The sequence below is a fragment of the Mobula hypostoma genome, chromosome 25 (assembly GCF_963921235.1).
Source record: "Mobula hypostoma chromosome 25, sMobHyp1.1, whole genome shotgun sequence".
Lineage (NCBI taxonomy): Eukaryota > Metazoa > Chordata > Chondrichthyes > Myliobatiformes > Myliobatidae > Mobula > Mobula hypostoma.
Genome location: NC_086121.1, coordinates 9,851,934 through 9,879,277, shown reverse-complemented (window position 1 = coordinate 9,879,277; position 27,344 = coordinate 9,851,934). Strand labels below are relative to the sequence as shown.

Below are 27,344 nucleotides of genomic sequence, written 5' to 3'. Positions count from 1 at the left end.
ACTGAGGGCTCTATTTTGATCAGAAACTAATTATTAACTAGTAGTAATAAACACCAAAGAAGAGCTTCATCAATCCCAGGGTAATGTCACACTCTGGACGTTTCCCAATGTATAATGAATCCAAAGGAGGGAAGAGGAAATCTGAATATTTTTAATGAAATTAAAAGATATTTGAACACTTGGAGATTGATTTCAAGTAAATTAAGGTTTGGTAATTCCAACAAGATATTTGAAAAGTGTAGAATATTTCCTCTGCTCAGTGTAGAAAATTTACATACAGTTCTGGTATTGCTGTGCTTGTATTAAAGCGGAAACTCCTTTCTCCCCTACTCCCAACCATGCAGTTCAGAATGAATCAGTTTAAAACATTACACTAACTAGGAAATGAACCTCTTAACCATGTCAGCATGCCTTTATGTATTGAGTTGCTGCCACATGATCAGCTGATTAGATATCTGCATTAAGGGGTAGATGTACAGGTGTACCTAATAAAGTGGCCACTGAGTGTACCTACTCAGTGAATTGTGTGCAACTGTGTTTTGTGATTTGGCTTTAACATTCCTTTTTTTTGCTAGAGATGCACTAGACATGAACAAAAGTTCCCTATGTACGAGAGGTGTACGAGATTTGTTAGTGCCAGAGGTGAACAAGGTGAAGCTGTACTACGTTCTAGCAGAGATGTGCAGATATTCGCTAGCTTCAGTTTTGACGGGTCTGGGGAGTAGTGGAGGGGTGTTACTTTAAGAACAGTTACAGTTTAATAGTAAAATCATCGAACAGGACAGCACAGAAATAGGCCCTTTGGCCCGTCTAGTCCATGCCAAACTATTATGCTGCCTAATCCCGCTGACCTGCACCCTGACCATAGCCTCCATCTATGTACCTATCCAAGTATCCCTTCAGTGCTGAAATCCAACCCGCATCCAACACTTCCACTGGCAGCTCATTCCACACTCTCACCACCCTCTAAGTGAAAAAGTCTCCCCTCATGTTCCCCTTAAACATTTCACCCTTCACCCTTAACCCATGACCTCTAATTCTAGTCTCGCCCAACCTCAGCAGGAAGTGCCTGCTTGCATTTACCGCATTTATACTTGAGTGGCGGAGTAAAGAGTATTGATAATGGCTGGGGTCACCTGTCTTGTGAAGTCACTGCCCAGAAGAAGGCAATGGCAAACCACTTCTGTAGGAAAATTTGCCAAGAATAATCATGGTCAATGGAAAGACCATGATCACCCACATCACATAGCGAGCGAACAATACCCCAGATGGTCTATAACATTGTTCGAACTTAGCCGATGTGAGTTATCAAAGGGTTAAAGCTTGATGTCAATTGTTTTTATAATCTTCCTGTTGTGAATCTATAATTAATGTGATGTTTCAATACTTGGACAGTAAAACATCTAAGAAACTGTCACATACTGTAGACCGTGAGGCAGGAAGACAATTCATGAAATAAACTCTCAGATGTGTTTTGGCAGGTTATATATTTATTTTTAAATGCAAAACTAATTCAAATTTAATTTTTTATTTACTTTGCCTTCACAAAAACTAGGAATGGATTGTCCTCAGACAAACCAGGTGCTTTGCCCGATGATGTAAATATTTACCAGAAGTACATTGCCAGGTATGCAAATTTTACTTTATTTTACATAGAAAACCTTGTTAAGAAAACTGAACCTGATTTGATTGTTCTGTGTTGCCTGCACTTCGGAATTGCTTGGTAATTTGCAAATGGCGTACCAGTGTGAGGAGTTGAGACTGAAATCTTGGTGGGTGTGCAAGGTGTTTGAGCATTGCCCCATTGCTTTTGGAGTTGAACCAACCACTTGTCACCTGTCACACACGGAACCACCCACACAAAGGGATATATTGTAGTTGCCGGTCGGGGCCAGTCCACAGCACAAAATTGTCCTCAAACCTTCCAGTCTGTCAGTAAGAATCCCTGATTAAAAATCAGAATCATGTTTATCTGCACTGACATACAGCACTGTGCAAAAGTCTTAGGCACCCGAGCTATATATGTGTGCCTAAGATTTTTGCACAGTACTGTATGTTGTGAAACTGGTTATTTTGTGGCAGCAGTACAGTGCAAAACATAAATAAATTACTATAAGTTGCAATTAAAAAGTTAAATGGTGCGGAAGAGGAATAGTGAGGTGGTGTTCGTGGACCATTCAGAAATCTGATGGCAGAGGAGAAGTTCTTCCTAAAACATTTACTGATTCAAGATAGTTTCTTGTCGTCCTTCAGCACACGAGTGTCAAGGAGAACAAAATGATTGTTGCGCTGGATCTGATGCAGCGTGAAAAAAAAAATGCAGTGAGCATACAGAATGAATAAGCATTAAAAATACACGATAATAACATGATTGAAGTCTCCTGCAATTGTGAAGTCACCGTCCGGATGCTCGTGTACTTCCTCCCTAATGTTAGTAATGAGAAGAGGGCATGTACCAGACGGTAAGGATCCTACACTGCTTTCTTGAAGCATCTTCTTTTGAAGATTCCTTGATGGTGGAGAGTGCTGTGCCCTTGATGGAGATAGAGAGATACAGCACTAAAGTAGGCCCTTCAGCCCTCTGAATCATGCTCACCATCAACCACTCATTTGAGGATGGACAGAGAGGTGATGAATTTAGTCAAGGAGAAAACGGAAAGGTTTGCTCCTTATAGTTACTATTCTATTGATTTATTGGGTATGCCCACAAGAAAATGAATCTCAGGGTTGCATATATTGACACATATGTACTTTGATTAAAAAAATGCTTCCAACTTTGAGTTTTGGTGGTGCGAGGCCAAAGGTTCTCCCCTCCCGGATGGTAGCAGTGAGAAGAGAGCGTGGCCTGGATGGTGGGCGTCCTTGCTGATGGAGTCTGCTTTGTTGTGGCAGCGCTCCTCGTAGCCGCGCTCAGTGGCGGGGAGGGCTTCGCCTGTGACGCATCCCGCACTCCCCTGTTGCCTTTTCCGCCCAGAGGTCAGGATTCCATGATCCTGTCAGGGGCGGGAGCAGGACAAAGCCCGTCAAGTTCGCTCCGCGGCGCAGTGGAATTGTGACCGATGAGCGATTAGCCTTACTTGTTGCGCGTGCGATGAAGTGTTGTTTGCGTCAACTCAAGCCAGCGAGGGTTACGTTGGGGGCGGGCCACGTGCGCCGCCACGCCTCTGCCCTCGTGTAACTTACTAAACCTTACCCTAACCGTGCACTTTTTGGAGTGTGATGGGAAGCTGGGACCCAGGTGCTCACAGAGAGAAATTACAAGCTGCCCGCAGACTGTGCCGCATCCTTCCACCACCACCACCCCAACCTCAGCCACCTCAGCTCTGCTTTCCCTAAATCCCTCAGCCTTCCTGGCCCCTCAGACTAATCGCCCTCATTCAAAGTGATTTCTCCACAGTTACTCACTCGCTCTGTGGCAAGGGTGAAGAGGAAAGAATCGCTTCCCTGTGTCTGTAACCTGTGCAATTGACGGAAGTGCTGCATTTTCATATCATATCTGCCTGCTGTATTTATTTCAGGGTTAAGACCTTGCAGGGAGAGAAGTGTGCTCTTGATGCAAATTTAGCTAAATATTTGCTGTAAACAGAAACAGTAGCCTGCAAAAAAATTCCAGGAGCTGATGCTATTTAGGACAGAGATTTAATTAAGGAATTTCTAACAAGGTCGCCCTTGCATCTGCCAAGCCCTCTGTTTTGATAATTGCTCAGCATAATGCAGAATATTTCTCTGAACAACTCCGCGTGAGCGGTTGGACTGGTGAGAGATAAGCTCAGATTCTGTTTCAGCTTCCTTACTGAAAGCACTCAGACAGGGGCCAAACGTTGGCTCTGTGGGTCTGATGTTGCAATGTTTTCATGATCCAGCCTTGGAAAATGGTCTCTAATTTGATGAGGCATCTACATTAAGTCGCAAACAAGAGAAGATCTGCAGATGCTGGAGATCAAAGCAACAGACACAAAATGCTGGAGGAACTCAGCAGGCCGGGCAGCGTCTATGGAAGAGAGTAAGCAGTCGATGTTTCAGCCTGCAACAGTCAACCGTTTACTCTTTTCCATAGATGCTCCTGCTGAGTTCCTCTGGCATTTTGTGTGTATTACATCTACACTAAGTAGCCATATTATTAAGTACCCACTGTACCCAGTGGGCGCGTGGACAAGTGGTTAAGGCATTCGACTAGCGATCTGAAGGTCGTGAGTTCGAGCCCCAGCTGAGACAGCGTGTTGTGTCCTTGAGCAAGGCACTTAACCACACATTGCTCTGCGACAACACTGGTGCCAAGTTGTATCAGCCCTTGCCCTTCCCTTGGACAACATCGGGGTCGTGGAGAGGGGAGACTTGCAGCATGGGCAACTGCTGGTCTTCCATACAACCTTGCCCAGGCCTGCGCCCTGGAAAGTGAAGACTTTCCAGGCACAGATCCATGGTCTCGCAAGACTAACGGATGCCTCTACTGTACCTAATAAAGTAGCCAGTGAGTGTATGGGACTGTGCAGAAGTCTTAGGCACATGTATATCTCTCAGGTGCCTGACTTTTGCACAGTACTGTATTTGTCAACATGGACCGGAGAGTGAGTTTGTAAAGCTGGCGGGAGCAAAGGGTGTTGGGACTGGCGAGGGTGGAGCGCTGCTGGAGGTGGCAGAGAAGAAGAGCCAGAGGTGGGGTTGGCGCGGGTGCAGAGACACCTAGTGCTGAGACACCAGGCAAGGTCATTTAAATCCAAACAGTTGGTTTATTGATCATTACAGACTACCTGTCTGGTGCTTCCCACTCCCCCTCTCTCTTCCCCTTTTCCCAACCGTGATTCCCCTTTCCCTCTCTCAGTCCACAATACTACTACTACGTTGACTCAGACCTAGGGGATCTCAGTGCATAATAGAAACCCATATCAGAATCAGGTTTATCATCACTCACATATGTCATGAATTTAGTTTGTTTTTTGGCAGTGGCAGTACAGTGCAAAACATAAAATTACTACAGTGCTGTGCAAAAGTCTTCGGCGCCCTGGCTATATATATATGTGCCTAAGACTTTTGCACAGTGCTGTAAGTTCGTGGTCTCCTACTGCTGTAGCCCATCCACATCAAGGTTCAGCATGTTTTGTGTTCAGAGATGCTCTTCTGCACACCACTGTTGTAATGTGTGGTTATTTGAGTTACTGTCGCCTTCCTGTCAATCTTGAACCAGTCTGGCCATTCTCCTCTGACCTCTCTTGTTAACCAGGCATTGTCGCCCAGAGAATCGGCCGCTCTCTGTATGTTTTTTTTTTGTTTTTCACACCATTCCCTGTAAACCTTAGAGACTGTTGTAGGTAGAAACCCCAGGAGATCAGCAATTACTGAGATACTCAAACCACCCCATCTACCACCGGCAATCAAAGTCACTTAGATCACACTTTGTCCCCATTCTGACGTTTGACCTGAACAACAGCTAAACCTCTTGACCATGTCTACATGCTTTTATGCATTGAGTTGCTGCCATACCTTTGGCCGATTAGATTTTGCACCAGCAGGTGTAGAGGTGTACCTAATAAAGTGGCCATTGAGGCTTCATTTTCAACACAGAAATAAGATTCCATCCCTTCATCAAGATGATAGTTTTCCCTTCCAGTCAAAACTTATTCAAGTAATTTTCTGCAACTTTATACAAGTAGATTTAAAAACAGATATCAAAATGCCTGTTTCGCAGTCATTTGAGATCTTCAGCAATCACTGTGTCATTACATCATTAATATTTAATTGTCAGAGAATATAATCAGCCAATTAGACTGATGCAGTGGAAATGAAATTGTCCAGAGGCCAATGCTATCATAAAACAAGAACTGTGTTTCATGTAGGTTTTTTTTTAAATCCGTTTAATGTGACTGAAATGCAGAAGCTCCTGTATTCAATTAGGTAAATGAACTCGAGTTGCTTACACTAAAAAGCAACCATGGGATAATCTCCATTTTGAAAAAAAACCTCTCCGTTTGCTTTTTCCTGTGGATTTCACTGACTTGGCAGATGGTACTTTTGGCAACACCAATCCAAATGTTTATTTGTGTATTTTTCATTATAATTGAAGGGGTTTTGACAATCATCATCCTCAGTATGCAGTCACTCTGGGTGCACTGAGAGTGCATTTCCACCCTCTGCTCTCACAGAATGTTCTGGCAAGGAAACGCCAGAAATACTTCAATTTGACGGCCAAAGTACCAAGAGTAGGGGATAAACAAGCCGTTTCTTTGCGAGTGTTGCTCTGAGATATATGTTACTTTGAGGCGAGAGGGCCCAGGACTGGAACCGGATACCCCAGTAGCTTCCACGAATTTTATTGTAATTTTAAACATGCCAGCCTAAGTTTAACCTCTTGCAGATGCTTGTTGCTGGGTGTCGGAGTTTCGGAATGGGAGAAGAACATAGAACTCAGTACAGCGCAGGAACAGGCCCTTCGGCCCACAATGCTGTGCTGACCCAATTAAATTAGTAATCAAATGCCAAATAAACGAATCCCCTCTGCCTGCAAGGAGAAGGTCTGGAAGTTGATTGGGATTATGGGTAGCGGTTACAGGTGACAGCAGCCACACACTGGTACAGTGCTTTGAGAGACGGGCAAAGTCAGGTGAGGGCAGCCGGTGGGCTTCATACCCCGTTGAGATTGGTACATGCCCCGTCCTAGCTTGCGAAGTCACCTCTGGCAGACTAGGCAGATGAGATCAACAGTGGGGTCCAGCGGCCAAGAAGGCGATTCCACAACGCTTCACAAAGAGGGCGAAGGGCATGATCAGGCAGAGAAGTAGTCGTGGTTATCCAATGCAACCAAGGAAGACCCCAGTTGTGACAAATACTCGTGCCTCTGGACTGGGGCTTCTGAGGTCGAGAGAGTGGAACTGTCCCAGTGCCACGGCCTTTCCTCTTTAAAAACTCTCCATAAGGGTTTCTTCATGCAGTTCATATCATCTAAAGATGACCTGCACAAATCTGTCATTGCGAGATATGATGGACGACCAATCAAGTCATGGTGGATGTGATCAAATTGAGTTTATTGTCCTGTGCACAAGTACAGTGAGGTACAGGGACAATAAGCATCTTACAGCAGCAACAGAGGCACATAGAGACAGACATCACACAGGACATAGATTACACAACACAGTGAAGAAAAAGACTGTAAAACAAGATATTAGTGCAGAAAAAGACAGAGACAAGTCTGCGATAGTGCAACAGGTAGTGTGTACTGTTCTGTTGCTGAGGTTGGGTTAACGTTGTGCTGGTTGGTTCGAGAACTTGATGGTTGAAGGGAAGCGGCTGTTCTTGAACCTGGTGATGTGGGACTTCAGGGTTCTGCGCCTCCTGCCCAATGCTAGCAGCAAGGTTAGGGTATGACCCAGATGGAGAACCAGAGGCATAGGTCTCCTTGGTTACCAATACCTGATGGCCTTTGTAGACTTCCGAGTTCGGGATAGTGCAGGCAGAGTTGATAAGTCAGCTTCAGTTGTTCCTCTACCAGTCAGTCGTCACCAGTTCATCAGACCCTTGCAGGAAATGTCACACGTTTGGAAGATACTCAAATGGTAGAAGGATTGGCCAGGCAGGAAGAAGAGTGCTAAATGGAATTCAGTTTGCAGAGTGCAGAAATGGCAAAGGGTTACACAATAGATAGTGGAATACTGAGGAACAGAGGCAACTTGAAGTGCTTGAAGCCAGTGGGACAACTAGATGGGACACGTGCCTCTATAGGTCAAGGGGGCAGGAAACGAACCACATAAAGGCTGAGCTTTTACCACCTCCCCCCCCCCTTCTATCCCCACCTCCAGCTTCTTATCTCTTCTCACCTGCCTCCACCTTCCCCTGGTTCCCCTCCTCCTTCCCTCTCTCCCATGGTTCATTTTCTCCTACCAGATTCCTTCCTCTCCAGCCCTTTATCTTTCCCACCCACCTGGCTTCACCTATCACCTTCTTGCTATCTTCCTTCCCCTCTCCCCCATCTTCTTATTCTGGCATCTTCCCACTTCCTTTCCAATCCTGAAGAAGGGTCTCAGCCCGAAACGTTAACTGTCTATTCCTATCCGTAGATGCTGCCTGATCTGCTGAGTTCCTCCAGCATTTTATGTGTTGCACCAGAAGGCTGAGCTTGAAATGTGGTTAGACTACAGGAGAATGCTGTACGCAGTAAGAGGAAGGACCAAGAGGGGTTCAGAAGAAACTTGTTCAGAAGTTGTCAGGCATGACAATTTTGTTTTGAAATAAAGAAGGCTAATGAGAGATTTAACTGAGTTGAATAAAATTATGTGCAAGAGCCAGACAGGTGAACAGAAATGACTCATTTCCCTGTCTAGAAACTAAAACGTGAATAAAAACACTGAACCTGCTAGGAAACAGGATTAAAAGATGCCAGAATCACTCAGCCGGTCAGGCAGCCTCTGTGGAAAGAGATGGAGAGTTAATCTTTCAGCTCTCGAAGGATGGTTTCACATGAAGAGCTGCTGATCTGAAACATTAACTCTGCTTGTCTCAAGCTGGAGAATTATATATCACGTGTACATCGAAACATGCAGGGTAATGCTTTACGAGGGTGTGATGAAGTGGGGAGAGTAGCCCACCAATGTCGCCACACATCCCGGAGCCAACAGCATGCCCACCTTGCCCAGCAGACCAACACAGAATGCAATGGGGGGGGGGAGGGGGAATGTCATTTGAAACTTAACAAATATTGAAAACCTAACTAGCATGGGTGGAGCACTGGTTGATCAGCAGAAAACAGAGAGTGGGAATAAAGGGATCCTATTCTGGCTGGCTACGGGTTACCAGTGGAGTTCCACAGGGTTTGGTGTTGGGACCACTGCTTTTTACGATGTATGTCAATGATTTGGACTACGGTATTAATGGATTTGTGGCTAAATTTTTCGATGATACAAAGATAGGTGGAGGAGCGGGTGGCGTTGAGGAAACAGAGAGCCTGCAGAGAGACTTAGATAGTTTAGGGGAATGGGCAAAGTAGTGGCAAATGAAATACAATGCCGAGAAGTTTATGGTTATGGACGTTGGTGGAAGAAATAAATGGGAAGACTGTTATTTAGATGGAGAGAGAATTCAAAATGCAGAGATGCAAAAGGCCTTGGGAGTCCTTGTGCAGAATACTCTAAAGGTTAACCTTCAGGTTGAGTTGGTGGTGAAGAAGGTGAATGCAATGTACTGTATAGAATATAAGAATAGGGATGTGATGTTGAGGCTCTATAAGGCACTCATGAGACCGCACTTGGAGTATTGTGTGCAGTTTTGGGCTCCTTATTTTAGAAAGGATATACTGACATTGGAGAGGGTTCAGAGAAGATTCACAAGAATGATTCCAGGAGTGAAAGGGTTACCCTATGAGGAACGTCTGGCAGCTCTTGGGCTGTATTCGCTGGAGTTCAGGAGAATGAGGGGGGATCTCGTAGAAACATTCTGAATGTTAAAAGGCCTTAACAGATTAGATATGGCAAAGTTATTTCCCATGGTAGTGGATTCTAGGACAAGAGGGCACGACTTCAGGATTAAAGTATGTCCATTTAGAACAAAGATGCGGAGAAATTACTTTAGTCAGAAGGTGGTAAATCTGTGGAATTTGTTGCCACGAGCGGCTGTGGAGGCCAAATCACTGGGTGCATTTAAGACAGAGACAGATAGGTTCTTGATTAGTCAGGGCATCAAAGGGTATGGGGAGAAGGCAGGGGAGTTGGGATGACTGGAAGAATTGGATCAGCCATGATTGAATGGTGAAGAATGCCGAATGGCCTACTTCTGCTCCCATATCTTATGGTCTTATGGAAAAGCCTGGATAGAGTGGATGTGGAGAAGATGTTTCTTATGGTGGGGGAGTCTAATACCAGAGGACACACCCTCAAAATGGGGAAGGGGGCATCTATTTCAAATGGAGATAAGGAAGAATATCTTTAGCCAAAAAGTGGTGAATCTGTGGAATTTGTTGCCACAGGCAGCTGTGGAGGCCAGGTTATTGGGTATATTTAAGGCAGAGGTTAACTTATTCTTGATTAGTTAGGGCATGAAGGGTTATGGGGAGAAGGCAAGAGATTAGAGCTCAGAGGGAAAGTGGATCAGCCATGATGAAATGGTGGAGCAGACTCGATGGGCCAAATGGCCTAATTCTGCTCCTATATCTTATGGTCTTACAAACAGCAACAAGAGCAAAAACAAGCCCCATTCCTCCCTCCCACCCGCACACATGAACAGTTCTTTAACCCCCCCCCACCCCGACAAGGTTCCAGCCTCATGTGGGCCCAGGCCTACAGACATTGGGCTTTACCCCCAGAATAGGCCTCAGGCCTCAGGCCTCCAGTGGACTCAGGCCTACAGACATTGGGCTTTGACCTTCCCAACAGGCCCGCAGAGATTTGCAGATTTGGCTCCAGCCAAAGGGCCTTGACTTCCAGACTTCTGATTCTCCCCATAAGCCTCGAGCCTTGGCATCGATCCCAGCACATGCCAGTCACAGAACACCCCTGATGGTGCCTGACCTGCTGAGTGTTTCCAGCATTTTCTTTTTTTTTTAAATCAACCACTCTGGCTGGAGATAATAGGAGAAAATAGATTTTAGGAAGATTGCAATGTTGAGGGAAAATGTTTTCAGCTGAAAAGTGATTGCGGTGGGGGCAGTGTGCCTGGGACTCATTGTCTGAAAGAGAGAAGGAGGCAGAAGCCTTCATCCCGTTTAAAAAATAACTAGAAGAACAGTTGAAAAGCAGAAAGTTCGAACTGTGGTATTTTTATCTGCCAGCCAAAATTTATGGACCAAATTTTTTCCTAGGCTATAAGTTTCTACATTGCTGAAGAACAGATTATATCTCTTCACACAAGGTCCCAGAATGAGCTAAGATCGTAGAAGAGTTTCTTGAGCAGGCGTGGGATAGCTAACACCCAGTCAGATGGGCAGATCCTCCTGATGAAGGAGAGCTTCTCCCAGTAGTCTTGAGGAGATTGAATACTAGAGAAAGGTTTACTCTCTCAAGTGTGAAACTTCAACCCACAATCTCGTCTGCCAGAATCAGGAAATTGACCAGGGTGGCACGGTGCATAGCGGTTAGCACAACCCTTTACAGCACCAGCAGTCACCAACTGGGGTCTGATTCCTGCCGTTGTCTGTAATGAATTTGTATGTTCTCCCTGTGAATGCTTAGGTATCCTCCGGGTGCTCTGGTTTCCTCCCATTTTTCAAAGACGTATGGTTAGGGTTAGAGTTAGTAAGTTGTAGGCATGGTATGTTGGAGCTGGAAGCATGGCAACTCTTGCGGCCTGCCTCCAGTGTAATCCTCGGACAGCGTTGGTCACTGGCGCAAACGATGCCTTTCACTGTATGTTTCAATGTTTTGATGTATATGTGATAAATAAAGCTATCTTTAAAATCTCTTTGAAATTTCATCAATCCTTGGTAGAAATCCACAGATCAGACTGAAGCTTCCTGCTGCTGGCAGAGAGACACGATGTGCTCTCAGCACAGTGACAAGTTGGCAGCTTTGGAATAGTTTACTTTTCTGCCTGAGCTTGAGGTTGGATTCAACTCGCCTCAAATAACCTTAGATTCTAATCTGGAAATCTTGCTGTGACCCTGGGCAGTTTAAGAGGTTGGGCTCCTATGAATATCGAACAACTGTTACCATAGTGATACACACACAAAATGCTGGAAGAGCTCAGCAGGTCAGGCAGCATCTATGGAGAGGAATAAACAGTCGACATTTTGGGCCGAGACCCTTCATCAGGAAGGGGAAGGAAGCTGGAACACCTCCCAGCTTCTCACTTCATTCCCCCCGCCCCCCATCCACCCACCTTCCCCTTCACCTGGTCCCACCAATCACCTGCCAGCTTGTACTCCTTCCCCCTCACCTGGTCCCACCAATCACCTGCCAGCTTGTACTCCTTCCCCCTCACCTGGTCCCACCAATCACCTGCCAGCTTGTACTCCTTCCCTCCCCTCACCCTCTTATTCCTGCCTCGTCCCCTTTTCCTGTCCAATCCTGATGAAGGGTCTCGGCCCGAAATATTGACTTTATTCCTCTCTATATTTGACCTGCTGAGATCCTCCTGCATTTTGTTTGTGTTGCTTTGGATTTCCAGCGTGTGCGGAATGGCTTCTGTTTATGAGTTAGTGGAGTGATTGTGTCCTAGCACGCAGACACTGAAGTTGCATGTAACAAATCGGCAGCCATGACCAATTTGCTCCAGTGAATTACTAAAGTGTTTCTTTGAATCTGGAGGAGTGCATCCATTGAATATCTCTGTCCCAAAAATACCATGTAACCTTTTTACACAGAGATTGGTGGGTGTGTGGAACGCCCTGCCAGGGTGGTGGTCGAGGCAGATACATCCGGGACCTTGAAGAAACTTTTAAGATGATGGGAAAATGGAGGGTTACTCAAACTCAAAGTCAATTCACTGTCAAAGTACATATCTGTTTCCATATACAGCACTGAGATAAAAGAAACAAAAATAATAGTAAATAAATAAGCAATAAATATCGAGAACATGAGATGAAGGGCCCTTGAAAGTGAGTCCATAGGTTGTGGGAACAGTTCAGTGTTTGAGAGAGTGAAGTTACCCCTCTGGTTCAAGAACCTGATGTTGAGGGGTAATAACTGTCCCTGAACCTGGTGTGAGTCCTGAGGCTCCTGTACCTTCTTCCTGATGGCAGCAGCTAGAAGAGAGCATGTCCTGGGTGGTGTGGATGCTGTGAAGGAGGGAAGGGTTAGATTAAATTTAGGGTTGGTTGAATGGTTGGCACAACATTGTGGGCCGTAGGGCCTGTACTGGGCTATAGTGTTCTATGTTCTGTGTTGTAAGTACTCCGAACAAGCAAATCACTTAAGCTAAGAGACAGGAGTAGGAGTGGATCTTGGTGCTCCTTGAATTTGCTCTACCACTCGATAAAATCACCAACCCAATCCTCAAACTCCTTGACATTCTGGGAAGCCTAAAATTTCTCTCCCTCAAATACAGTCCTAAAATGATCATCTCATTGGCCTGAGACTTTGATTACTAGCTTTAGACTCCCTTGCCTGGGAGTGCCTCTTAGCACCAATAATAATAATAAATCAGCAATAAATATCGTGAACATGAGATAAAGAGTCTGTGAAAGTGAGTCCATATGTTGTTGGATCGGTTTAGTGATGGGGTGAGTGAAGTTATCCACTCTGGTTCAGGATCCCGATGGTTGTAGGGTTAAAACTGCTCCTGAACCAGGTGGCGTGGGACCTGAGGCTCCTGTACCTTCTTCCTGATGGCAGCAGTGTGCATTACAAAGTTAGGCAGTACAGACGATTTGCCTTACATACTGAAGCAACAATGAGAGGAACGGGAGTTCCCTTGTACTTATGCCTTGCCTCGTCGTCGTGGCTATCCCTCGAGGTCGAGGATGATGGTCTTCGTTCTGAAGAAGTGGCCCACAGAGCAAACCCACCTGTGCGTGTATTTGTTTAACATGTACTTGATGTTGCACTCCAAGAAGCACACGATAGTTCACAAATCAACCAATTGATTCCAATGGCATGGAAACCACGACGATTGGAGCTGATGGACTTGTTGCGGCCTTCATCTGCCTTCACAGCCGCTGAGTTCGAAGTAACTTCGTCTGCCTGTTCCACCGTTGAGGTCTTGGTTGGATTGTTCTTTGTCAGGGACCTCACCCTTGACCTTACCGCCATGGGTGACCCTACCAGGAGCATAGCTCCAGACGGCATTGCTCTCGGGATCTCAGGACCACACAAGCTTCTCCACCGCGACAAGGTGACAATCCACAGAGAAGAAGATATGTATGCCTTGCCTCGTACGTACTCCGGTATGTAGAGAGCACATTGCATTTGAACATGGTCCAAAAGCAGTGCGAGTGGCTTCACGGATCAGTGTCAACAGATTTACTGATGATTCTCTTCAGTTGGGGAACATGACGAACACTCCGAAGAATTACTGTCAGCCAGGTCCCTCTCCTTTACCCATCAGTTATACCTGTAAACATAAATTTCCTGTTTTTATGTACTTAGTTCATTTTATTGGGATGCAGCATGAAACAGGCCCTTCTGGCCCTTCGAGTTGCACCGCCCAGCAATCACCCCAATTTAATACCAGCCTAATCACAAGACAATTTACAATGACCAATTAAGACCATAAGATATAGGAGCAGAATTAGGCCATTTGGCCCGCTGAGTCTGCTGCTCCATTTCATCCTGGCTGATTCATTTTTCCTCTCATCCCCAATCTCCTGCCCTTTCCCCCGTATCCCTTCATGCCCTGACTAATCAAGAACCTATCAACCACTGTCTTAAATACTTTATACTTTATTGTCGCCAAACAATTGATACTAGAACGTACAATCATCACAGCGATATTTGATTCTGCGCTTCCTGCTCCCTGGATTACAAATACTAAATATTAAAAATATTTTAAATAGTAAAAATTAGTAAATATTGAAAATTTAAATTATAAATCATAAATAGAAAATAGAAAAATGAAAAGTAACGTAGTGCAAAAAAAACCGAGAGGCAGGTCCGGATATTTGGAGGGTACGGCCCAGATCCGGGTCAGGATCCGTTCAGCAGTCTTATCACAGTTGGAAAGAAGCTGTTCCCAAATCTGGCCGTACGAGTCTTCAAGCTCCTGAGCCTTCTCCCACAGGGAAGAGGGACGAAAAGTGTGTTGGCTGGGTGGGTTGTGTCCTTGATTATCCTGGCAGCACTGCTCCGATAGCGTGCGGTGTAAAGTGAATCCAAGGACGGAAGATTGATTTATGTGATGTGCTGGGCTCTGTTCACGATCTTCTGCAGCTTCTTCCGGTCTTGGACAGGACAACTTCCATACCAGGTTGTGATGCACCCTAGAAGAATGCTTTCTACGGTGCATCTATAAAAATTTGTGAGGGTTTTAGGGGACAGGCCAAATTCCTTTAGTTTTCTCAGGAAGTAGAGGCGCTAGTGGGCCTTCTTGGCAGTGGACTCTGCTTGGCTGGACCAAGTCAGGTCAATTGTGATATTGACCCCAAGGAATTTAAAGCTTTTGATCTGTTCTACTTGCGCACCACCGATGTAAATTGACAATGACTTGGCCTTCACAGCCGCCTGTGCCAACGAATTCCACAGATTCACCCACCAACTGGTACACCTTTGACTGTGGGAGAAAACCCACACGGTCACGGGGAGAGTGTTCAGACTCCTTACAGGCAGTGGCAGGGATTGAAAACGGGTTGCCTGTACTGTAAAGCGTTGTGCTAACCACTACGCTACCGTGCCACCCCTTCCTTTCAAACTTTCAAACTATGAGTTCCAGATATGACAGTTTGTGAATGATGCAGTAATTTTCCCTTGTTTGAGTCTTTATTAAATAAACCAGATTAGCCGGGACACAGGGAGAAGGGAGCAAATTGTTTTTTTAATAAAAATGCCAAATGTATTGCTGCCTGGGAGGGATTACCGGTTATGCAAAATGAATATTGTTATAAAAAAGGCAAAATACAATAACAGCATTTAGTAAAAGGATTAAGATTTAAATATGAAAATAAGGAGTTCTAAGGAAACATCTAATCCGGTCTATGGTGCTTTTAAAAACAGAAAGGTTCCTTGAGGTGCCTGAAACAGGATTTGTAATTCTAGCCTCCTGTCACCACCATACCAGCTCTGAATACTGTTTGGTTTATAACTCTGGTTCTCTTTAGTTACTAAGGGACATCTTTCATTAAACGCTGTGGTTTCCTAAATCATAAATAAACTCCGTTAATTGAGTCTGCTTTGCCTATCTGGTTGTCAGCCGCGGTTACTGTGAACGGTGGGGGGAGAAAAGAGTGGGGATGATTTTTGGGATTAGGAAAGGAGTTAGTTCATGACCTGGGGGAATGAATTGAAGTTCGGTGCCATCACAGGCACTCGCCTCGCCTGCATCGGGGACATCTTCAAAGGAGATGCCTCAAAAAGGTGGCTTCAATCGTTATGGACCCCCCATCACCCAGGACTTGCTCTCTTCTCATTGATACCATCAAGCAGGAGGTACAGGAGCCTGAAGGCACACACTCAACGTTTTAGGAGCAGCTTCTTCCCCTCTGCACCATTAGTTTTCTGAATGGACACTGAACCAACCTTATTAACATTTCCTTACTGGTTTTGCTCTTTTTTTGGACTACTTATTTAATTTAATTTTGTGTGTGTGTGTGTGTATATATATATAAATATTAATATATTTACTTACTTTTATATATTATATTTTTAATTCATATATATTACTTGTGGTGATTTATTATATATTTTATATATTGCACTGTACGGCTGCCACAAAACAACAGATTTCACAGTACGTCAGTGATAACAAACCTGACTCTGATGCTGATTCGGTTGGTGAGGTAGGAAGAGGGGTAGAGGGTGAGCTGAGAGTAAATTCTGCTTTTGTGTGCCTATTCTGCCCCCGGCGGTGTGCCAGCCTAAGCAGGATACTCAAGCCTGAGGTGTCAGCTGGTCAGGCTGTGCCTAGTCCATGTAGCATTGGATCCCTACAAGGTGGCGTTCTCCCCTCCTTCCCTCTTGCTGTAAGGAGCTCCTGTCCTTCCAGTTCCCTTCCATCTTGAGAGGTGAGTACTCGCCAGCACCCGTCCCCGCCGACAACCCCCCTCACTCGAAGGGACAAGGGCTTCGGGGATCGAGGGGAACACGCAGAAAATGCTGGAGGAACTCAGCAGGGTCAGCCAGCGTCTTTGGAGGGGAATGAACGGTGCACGTTTCGGGCCGAGACCCTTTGCACAGGGATCGACGGAGCTCAGTTTCTGCAGATCCCTTACTAGTCACCCACCATCCCTTGTTGTTGTCTGACTCCTGCAGCTCCCACTCCTGCGCCGCTCTGCGAACACCATCACCCAAGGGACTGGAGGACAGGCATGGTCACACAACACGGAAACTGGCCATTCGGCCCACCATTCCCATGCTCACCTTGAACCCATCCACATCAATCCATCTTCCAGAACTTGGCTCGTACTCTTCTATACCTAGGTGAATTAAGTTCCTATCTACAAACGTCTTAAATGCTTAAAGTTGTTTGGGGGCCACCACCATCTTCTCAAGGGCAATTTATTTACAAACAGAGATGCAGCACAGTAACAGGCCCCTCTGGTCCGATGAGCCCTTATTGCCCATTTACACCCATGTAAGCAATTAACCTACTAACCCCTACGTCTCTGGAATGTCCCAGGTCACTGGTACTTTAATAGCATCTCACTAACCACCATGCCACCGTACTGTCCCAATAACACTGATCTTTACAGCGACGCCCAGATCTTAGACCAAAAGACCATAAGATATAGGAGCAGAATTAGGCCATTTGGCCCATCGAGTCTGCTCTGCCATTTCATCATGGCTGATCCAATTTCCCTCTCAGCCCCAGTCTCCTGTCTTCTCTCCGTATCCCTTCATGCCTTGACCAATCAAGAATCTACCTACCTCTACCTTAAATATACCCCATGACTTGGTCTCTACAGCCACCTGTGGTTTCCTCAGACTTACCACCCTCTAGTGAAAGAAGTCCCTCCTCATCTCCATTCTAAAAGAGGGCCCCTCTATTCTGAGGCTGTTCTCTCCACATCATCTCCACACCCAGTCTATCAAGGTCTTTCAACATTCGATTGGTTTCAATGAGGTCACCCTTCATTCTTCTGAATTCCAGTGAGTACAGGCCCAGAGCCATCAAACGCTCGTCATGTGGCAGGCCTTCCATCCTATAGACAAACAGTGTGTCCAACAAGTGCAATTTCTCTTCACTTGTCCTTTGTAGCAGCTGTCGCCACACCTCAAATATGGTCAATTTATTGTCCCACAAAGTTTTGTTTTTAATATTACAACATTCTAGTTGTATTTTATCAGAAATTTGGCCCCATTGTGCAAGGTAAAGTTATTTTCCATCTACTGGACAGCGATGCCTTCTGGAGGATTGTGGCAACGTAACTTGATGGAGCCCCATTCACTCCCATCCTCGAATCCCTCTTCAGTACTACATTGTCTGTTTCTGAGTGGACAATGAATCCATGAACATTGCCTCACTAATTGTGTTCTCTTTCGGCACTAATTTGCTGTATATATATATATAGTACCATCATCATCATTATGTGCCATGTCATATGACATCATCATTATGTGCCGTGTCATATGCTGTAGGTGATCATGGTCTTTGACCATGATGGCTCTTGGCAAATTTCTCTACAGAAGTGCCTTCTTCTGGGCAGTGTCTTTACAAGAAGGGTGACCCAGACATTATCAATACTCTTCAGAGATTGTCAATGGTTGCATAACCAGGATGTGATATGCACCAGCTGCTCATACGACCATCCACCACCTGCTCCCATGGTTTCACATGACCCTGGGGTGCTACACCTTGCCCAAGGGTGACCTACAGGCCAGCGGAGGGAAGAAGCGCCTAACACCTCCTTCGGGAAAGACTTATCTCCACCCTGCCACACTATTATATACAGCATGTATTTCTTATCATAATTTATAGGATATTTTATGTATTAGTCTCATATTCAAATCTCCCTTCGGATGCATTTTTAAAATAGTTCAAAACCACTCTCAGAACCAGTATCTAAAAGTGGAGAGTTTGGCCAATGAGTTCATTTAGCACAGATTCTCTCTCCAGCACCGCAGCCTTCCTACACAGGGTGTTACAGGCAAATCTCAGCCCTACGGAAATGTATCAGGAACCCTCTGGCCAAGGGCTACCTGCTCTCTCTGAGATGTTTCCTGAAACAAGTTCCCAAAATAAAAAATGCCAGGAACAGTGTGAAGAAAAACACAGGTTAACACTTGGATATTTTCCCTTCTCCAAAGAGAAAATCCCAGTTTTATGGAAGACTTAATGCTTTAGCGACAGCTTCTTCTCCTCCATCATTGGATTTCTGAATGGACAATGAACCCATGACCACAACCTCACTATCCTTGCTCTCTTTTGGCACTGCTTATTTAATTTTTATGTACACACAGTGGCCACTTTATTAGCTATGGGAGGTACCTACAAGTGGCCACAGAGTGTATGTTTGTGGTTTTCTGCTGCTGTAGCCCATCCACTTCAAGTTCATGTTGTGCGTTCAGAGACACTCTTCTGCACACCACTGTTGTAATGCGTGGTCATTTCAGTTACTGTCGCCTTCCTGTCAGCTTGAACCAGTCTGGCCATTCTCCTCTGACCTCTCTCAATAGCAAGGCATTTTCGCTCACAGGACTGCTGCCCACTTGATGTTTTTTTTTGTTTTTCACACCATTCTCTGTAAACTTCAGAGACTTGTGCTTGAAAATCCCAGGAGTTTCTGAGGTACTCAAACCACCCCGTCCGGCACCAATTATTCAATGGTCAAAGTCACTTAGATCACATTTCTTCCCCATTCTGATGTTTGGTCTGAACAACAACTGAACCTCTTGACCATGTCTGCATGCTTTTATGCATTGAGTGATTGGCTGATTAGATATTTACATTAACGAGCGTGTGTACTGGTGTACTTAATAAAGTAGCCATTTGTTGTTATAATTTATTGCATTGTATTGTTGTTCTGTAAGGGTTCTCTCTACATTCTTCCCAGGTGCTCCAGTTTCCTCCCACAGTCCAAAGACATACCATTCATTCATAATGTGCCATGTCATATGACATGGGCGTTCATAGTCTTCCATGTCTTTAATCTGAGAGTTTCCAATAAGATCTTCAAACTTTTGCCTGTGCATCCCATGATGTAACTCATGAATGTCTTGTGCTGTTGACCGCGACTTTTTCTTCTGTCAACTTTTCCTGTCGCTGCAAGATGTTCGAGCTTCTTTTTCCTCAGTACGTGTCCTAGAAATTCCAGCTGCCATTTGCTGATTGATGATATCCATCTCTTATTCCGGCTTTTCGGAACAGTTCATCATTTTTATCTCTGTCCTTCCACGGTGTTTTCAAAGTTCTTCTGAAAAACAACATTTCTGCAGCTACGAGTCTTCCCTCATTTTGCTTTGGTATTGTCCAACATTATTTGTTAGTGTGGAATGAACGTAGCACCACAACACTCTGAGTTTCGTACCCACGGAAATTATCTTGCTTGAACACTCGAGCATGCATTTGGCATTCCCAATCTTCCTTCTAATTTCAACATTAGCCCTACCGTCAGATATTATCGTGCTCCCTAACTAATTGAATTTCTGTGTTTGTTTGATTGTTTCGTTGCCTGGGTAGATTAATTGTTCATTGTAAATTTTCATTGGTCATTGGTCACCAAATTATAGTAAAGATGTCAACAAAATAGAGAGAGTACAGAGAGGGTTTACTAGAATGTTACCTATGTTTCATCACCTAAGTTACAGAGAAAGGTTGAACAAGTTGGGTCTTTATTCTTTGGAACGTAGAAGGTTGAGGGGAGACTTGATAGAGGTATTTAAAATTATGAAGGGGATAGATAGAGTTGACGTGGATAGGCTTTTTCCATTGAGAGTGGGGGAGATTCAAACAAGAGGACATGAGTTGAGAGTTAAGGGGCAAAAGTTTAGGGGTAACATGAGGGGTAACTTCTTTACTCAGAGAGTGGTAGCTGTGTGGAACGAGCTTCCAGCAGAAGTGGTTGGGGCAGGTTCGATGTCGTTGTTTAAAGTTAAATTGGATAGATATGTGGACAGGAAAGGAATGGAGGGTTATGGGCTGAGTGTAGGTCGGTGGGACTAGGTGAGAGTAAGAGTTCGGCACGGGCTAGCAGGGCCGAGATGGCCTGTTTCTGTGCTGTAATTGTTATATGGTTATATGGTTAAATAGTCCCGTTATTAGGTTAGGGTTAATCAGAGTTGTGGGGTTGCTGGGATGACGTGGCTTGAAGGGCTGATGGTGCTTATTCTGTGCTGTAATGCTAAACAAGCAAATTTCATGACATATGCCAGTGAAAATAAACGTGATTCTGATTCTGAGTTGGAAGTGGGCATTGGCTTGTCCCCAGTTAGTACAATCAACCGCTGCTGTGGGTGGGGGAGAGATGTTGCGAGGAGGGGGAAGGGTCACTACTGCAACATTCGGCAGCTCTCCTCACTTGCCCCACATCACCCACTCCCAGCTCTGCATTCCTTCGCCCATCAGCTGGGTACGAGTCCCGAGGGCAGGAGGCGAGCTCAGTTCTTTTGCTGCCAAGGCTCGAAGCTGGAGTTATTAGCCAAATTGCTCAGTTTAGCTGAGATGTTCTGCCCCATTATCTTACAGAAGAAGTAACCTCACTCATCTGGAACACTACCATTAGTTTACAAGTACGGCCATCAGGGAGGATGCTTTCAGTCTATGCTGGAATTGGCAACAAATCAGAAGGGAGTGCAAATGAGCGGACATTAGAGAACATGAACAGGGCATTTTAGATTAACAGTAGGTGCAATTTTGATTAAAATCTCCAACATGCATTTGCAATATTTAAATAAGAATATTTTCTGAGATTATTGCTCCCCGCCTATCATGACTCTGTAGAACATAGGAGGAAGCCAGTTCAGGCCATTGTATTCATGCTGGCTCACAGAGCAATTCCACTTTGTGCTGATTTTCCCTGTAACCCATTCTCACCCTGAGAAACACACACACACACTCACACACTCAGCAGGTCAGGCAGCATCTATGGAAATGAGTCAACAATCGATGTTCTGGGCCAAGACCCTTCATTTCGCCACTTGGCCCATCAAGTCTGCTCTGCCATTCTATCATGGCTGACTTATTATCTCTCACAACCCCATAACCTTTGACACCCACTTGTTAGTGGCTCACTGAAGCTGGTTGGCGGCCACTCTTCCCACACCTACTTTCCGTCCCGTCACCACTGAATCTGACCCTCACCCCACACATGGGTTTTGTTAATTTCTGATTTACAGGCAGTTCAGGGCAAGAACAGTTCTCAGGAATATAATGAGACTTAAAGGCTGGGAGAAGTTACTGAGAATGTGGGCAGAACAGGTTTCGATGTTTTGATGTCTGAGGCCTCTGTTGGTCGAGGTGAACCATGGATGTTGCTTCGTGGTTGTCTATATATGCAAGCCAGGGGAGTACAATATAGAGATCTGTTGTCCATGTGGCAGGCTCCCCCTCTCCACGCTTCTGATGAACCCAAAGGAATGGCAGAGACCGATACAGTTTGGTACCAGTGTCACAGTAGTAGCCAGTCAGTGTTGATCTCAACATAGTGACTCCAGCCTCCAGATTTTCCCTTGGGATTTACTCCTGAAACCTTCCCCATGAGTGGGTACAGCCGCAAGGCAGTGGAGGTTTGAGATCAGAGTTTTCCTTCTCCTAGATGAGCTGCCAGCCACAGCTGATGAGCCCCATCCGCCTGAAGTAACTGATTTTAAGGTGCCAGTAACCCGCCTTTGCCCCTTCTCCTGTCAGTAGAAATGGTTCTGCCAGGTTTAGTAGCTAAGCCACACATTAAGACCAGGAGCTCGGCTTGGTTGTCAGAATCTATTTGAGTATTTAGTGGGGTCTTATCCCCACTCGCACCCCCTGGCTATAGCAACCTCAAGGAAGCATTTTGATCTACATGTGACAACTAAAGCTAATCCTCATCTTTCAATGTGGGAAAATGGGACTAGCTTAGATGGGAATCTTTGCTGGCATGGAGCAGAAGTACAAATTTCAAAGCAAGTTTATTACGTATCTTGAGATTTATTTTCTTGTGGGCATTCATAGTAGAAGAAAGAAATACAGTAGAATCAATGAAAAAACACACGCAAAGACTGACAAACAGCTAATATGCAAAGTACATTTATTATCAAAGTATGCATGCAGTATACAACCCTGAGATTCCCCTTCCTGCAGACAGCAATGAAACTCAGAAACACCATGGAACCCGTTCAAAGAAAACATTAAGCACCCAACGTACAAAAAAAATCGCACAAAGGGCAAAGGCGAGCGAATAACACACACAGAATATTAAACATCAGACCGTGGAGTCCCTGAAACTGTCTCGGAGTGCTCAGTTCGGTTCAATTTAACACTGTGTAATAATCGTAATAAAAGATAGTAAATAAATAATACTGAGAACATGAGTTTTAGAGTCCCTGAAAGTGAGTCTGCAGGTTGCGGAATCAGTTTAGTGTTGAGGTGAGTGAAGTTATCCACGCTGGTTCCCAAAGGTTAAAGCAGTTGAGATAAAGGACCTGCTTCCTCGCCCTGTTACTCTGTGACTATTAAACACAGAAACCACCAGGGTTGCTCTGGAGTGATGCTGCAGGAGTTTCCATTAGGTTTTGTCAGTGATCCAACCTGCAACAAGCCTTGTAAAACGCAGTGAGCACAATAATTTCTGTTCAACAGCCTGTTAGCACTCTGAAGAAAGAGGGCACGCTGCGTTAATGACATGGCAGATATTATTCCTGGCAAAGTTACAAGTGTGTTCCTTTTAAATCAGTTTTTAACTATTATGCTGGTGATGCTGATGTTAATAATTCTCTTTACTGTGCAGAAGACACTAGCTAACTCACTCTGACCAAAATCACGCCCCTCACCCTGACTCCAAAATCCTCGGGAGCGATGAGGAGTATCATCACCATCGTCGTGTGCCGTGTCGTGATGAGGGGCAAAGCCATCTATCTTGACCGTGATTGCTCCTGGCAAATTTTTCCACGGAAGTGGTTTGCCATTGCCTTCTCCTGGACAGAGTCTTTGCAAGACGGGTGACCCCAGCCAATATCAGTACTCTTCAGAGATTGTCTGGCGTCAGTGGTCGCATAACCAGAACTTGCGATAGGCACCAGCTGCTCATACGACCGTCCGCCAACTGCTCCCATGACTTCACCCTGATCGGGGGCTAAGCAGGTGCCACACCTTGCCCACAGGTGACCTGCAGGCCAGCAGAGGGGAGGAGTGCCTCACGTCTTCTTTGGTAGAGACGTCTCTCCACCCCGTCACGCTGAAGAGGAGCAAGGCTTACTGTTTATTATTTGACAGATCTCTCCAAAGGAATGAGGGATTTTCAGGCTGTCGCACGCACACAAAGTGCATAGAGCCTGCAACTCAAAAACAGGCCTTTCGGCCCACAACACCGACCATGGAGCCAAGCTGAAATAAACCTATCTGACTGCACAGGATCCATGCCCCTTCACTCCCTGCTTGTACGTGGGCCTATTGTATCTGCTTCCACCACCACACCTTCCAGACACCTGCCATTCTCTGTGTAAATTACTCACCTCCTACATCTCCACTCATATTCCCCCCTCTCGCCTAAAAGGCTTCTTTACTGTTCAATAAGATCAAAGCAGGGTGTGCATCTCAGGACCACTTTCCGAGCTGATCCCACATGTCCCTAAACGTTCCAAAAATGTTTTTATTTATTTATATTTTAATTAAGGATGTTGCCAGCACTGGAGAACCTGAGTGACATGGAAAGATTGATTAGGTTGAGGCCTTTATACCTTGGAACATAGAAGACTGAGAGGAGATTTGATAGAGGTATACAAAATTATGAGGGGTATTGATAGGGTAAATGCAAGCGGGCTTTTTCCACTGAGGTTGGGTGAGACTAGAGCAAAAGGTCATGGGTTAAGGATGATAGGTGAAAAGCTTAATGGGAACATGAAGGGGAACTTCTTCACTGAGAGAGGTGTGAGACTTGATGCACTATCAATTACTCCAGAAGACTGGAAGTAGAGTAAATATTAAAAGGCTTTTATTAACAGTAAATGGTCCAACATCCATGCTGAGTATCTGCCCCGGGCTGAGGGAGGAACAGTGGCACGATCGCCTTTATTCAGGGGTCTGTGGGAGGAGCCACAGGGGCAGTCAGCAGAGGGGCATGTTCAGACAGGTAACCCAGTTACAACATATGTATATATATGGTTTACCACAAGACTGGAATGAGCTGCCAGTGCAAATGTGCATGCAAGCTCGATTTCAAACTGTAAGAGAAGTTTAGATAGGTACATGGATGGTCGGGGTATGGAGGGCTATGGTCTGGGGGGGAAGTCGATGGGAGTAGGCGGGTGGAATGGTTTAGTATGGACTGGATGGGCCAAAGGGCCTGTTTCTGTGCTGTCCTTTTCTATGGCTCTATTTAGAGATAGGGTGTGGAATAGGCCTTTCCGCCCTAATGAGCCACACTGCCCAGCAACCTGCCTATTTAACCCGAGCCTAATCTCAGGACAATTAACTTACTACCTGGTACGTCCTCGGACAGGGGAGGAACCTAGAGGAAGCCAATGCATTCCATGGGGAGGACGTACCAACTCCTTACAGACTATGCCGGAATTGGACATTTCCACCTCTGGGGAGACTCTGACTGTCCACTGTACTATAGTTGTATAAACACTTACCAGTCTCTGACACTTCAGAGAAATCTGTCCAAGTTTGTCCAGGCTCTTCTTGTAGTTAATACTCTCTAATCCTGGCAACATCCTGGTGAACCTTTGCTGAACCCTCTCCAAAGCCTCAACATCCTTCTTGTAAAGGGGAAAACAGAGCTAAATGCAGCCTCACTAAAGTTTTATAATGTAACTTCCTGACTCGGATACTCAATGCCACTGAAGAGAAGCGTGCCCTAATGCCTCATTTTCCTGCCTTTACATTTGTGTTGCCACCCTCAGGGAGCTATGGACTTCAACACCAAAATCCTTCTGTGCATGTTGCCTGTTATCAGTGGTAAAAAATAAAGTTGTGTTTTAACCCGAGGCCCAGATTTTCTCTGGCCAGACAAGAAATGGCAGAAATCAATCCTGCTTTTCCCTCTTTTCCAGGTTTTCCGGGAGTCAGCAGTGTGGGCACATTCACTGCGCCTATCAGTATCGGGAGCACTATCACTGTCTGGATCCCGAGTGCAACCACCAGGTACGGCCATTACGTTCCTTTCGCTCTCTCCTTCTCTGAGCCCTTTTAGGCAGCAAGGAACGGAAGCCGCTCACACCCCTGCCTGCGAAAAGCGTCACACAAGGGAAATAAAAACTAAACGTGCAGGGAAATACTCAAAATGGACGCCATGGTAGTGTGACACTATTACAGCTCGGGGCAGTCCAGGGTTCAGAGTTCAATCCTGGCGTCATCTGTAAGGGGTTCGTGCGTTCTCCCCCTGAACTGCATGCGTTTCCTCCGGGTGCTGCAGTTTTCAGAGACATACCCATTAACAGGTGAATCGGGCATCGTATATGCTCCTGTGATTAGCCTAGGGTCTGATCGGTGAGTTGCTGGTCAGTGCAGCTCATTGGACAGAAGGGCCTGTTCCACGCTGTATCTCTAAACAAAATAAAACAAATAATTTGGGAAGTTAATGAAAAGCAAAAATACAGGAAATCTGACATAAGACAGAGAATGGAGAAAGTATTCAGGGTCTTTGATGAAAGCACCAAAGTAGGACAGAGGGAAGTTCGAAGGTAGAACATAGAACATTACAGCTCAGTACAGGCCTTCGGCCTACGACATTGTGCCGACCTTTTAACCTACTCTAAGATCAATCTAACCCTTCCTCCTACATAGTCCTCCATTTTCCTATCATCCATGTGCCTTGCTAAGATAACAAAGGGGAGTATTGAGTTAACCTACCAAAAACCCCTCAAACTGTCTTATCCAACCTGTTTCCATCAGGGCTAAGCCCAGCCGCACTGCTCCCAGCGCTCCATTTACACTTCCATTTAACTAATCTTTCCTTAAAGTACTTAACATTTGCGTGAACAGACTAATTTAATCAATTTCTAAAAAAAAGTGCAAACCAGATTTAGCTTCTGTAATATCTTGCAGTTTTTATTTATTGTTGATGATAGTACTGTGATTTTTTTCACATGGGGGCTTTCTATACCCATTAAAAATCATTGCCTCAGAGCCAGCTGGCTTCCACTCGTGTTTACTGTTGCCAGCGTCATTCTCACCATCTGGTGCCATTTTAGTCGAGCAACGTTCCTTGCCAGGCAGACTGAATTTAAAAAAATTAAAATTAAACATTGGCTAAATTCTGGAGCCGGGATAATGCTGAATGTGTGACAAGATTATCACAAATATTCAGGCCCAGCAGCACACCACCCCTTTCCTTCCCTCTCTTCTCTCTCTTTCTCTCCCTCACTCTGTCTCCTTCCCTTTCCATTGCTCAATCTATCATTTTTCATCCATTTGTTGTTGTATCAGTCTCTCTGTTTTCTCCTTCTCTCTCTCTCTCTCCATCTCACATTCTCTCTACCTTCTCACATTACTTCTCCCCTCTCATTCCTTTACAATCTCACATTTTCTTCCTAACTTTTGATCCTTCCATCCTTGCTAATTTTGTTCTCTCTTTTTCAAGTTCAAGTCTAATTATGATTCAGCCATACCTGAACGCCCATGAATACAGCCAAACCTCCAGGGGTAAGGCGCAAAAGACAGTAGCAACAGTCACACACAGCACAAGGCATATATAGCAAGCATTT

General features: G+C 45.2%; 1 protein-coding gene across 1 annotated transcript in view; it reads left to right on the top strand.

Moving 5' to 3' along the window:
- casz1 (castor zinc finger 1) overlaps window positions 1–27,344 on the top strand; it is a gene marked incomplete at its 5' end in the record, with an annotated part of 136,799 nt that overhangs the window by 25,249 nt on the left and 84,206 nt on the right. The window contains 3 exons of the mRNA XM_063032856.1: window positions 1,556–1,627; window positions 16,818–16,985; window positions 25,692–25,782. Of these exons, the coding sequence (XP_062888926.1) occupies window positions 1,556–1,627; window positions 16,818–16,985; window positions 25,692–25,782 (331 nt within the window). The remainder of the gene's footprint in view (window positions 1–1,555; window positions 1,628–16,817; window positions 16,986–25,691; window positions 25,783–27,344) is intronic.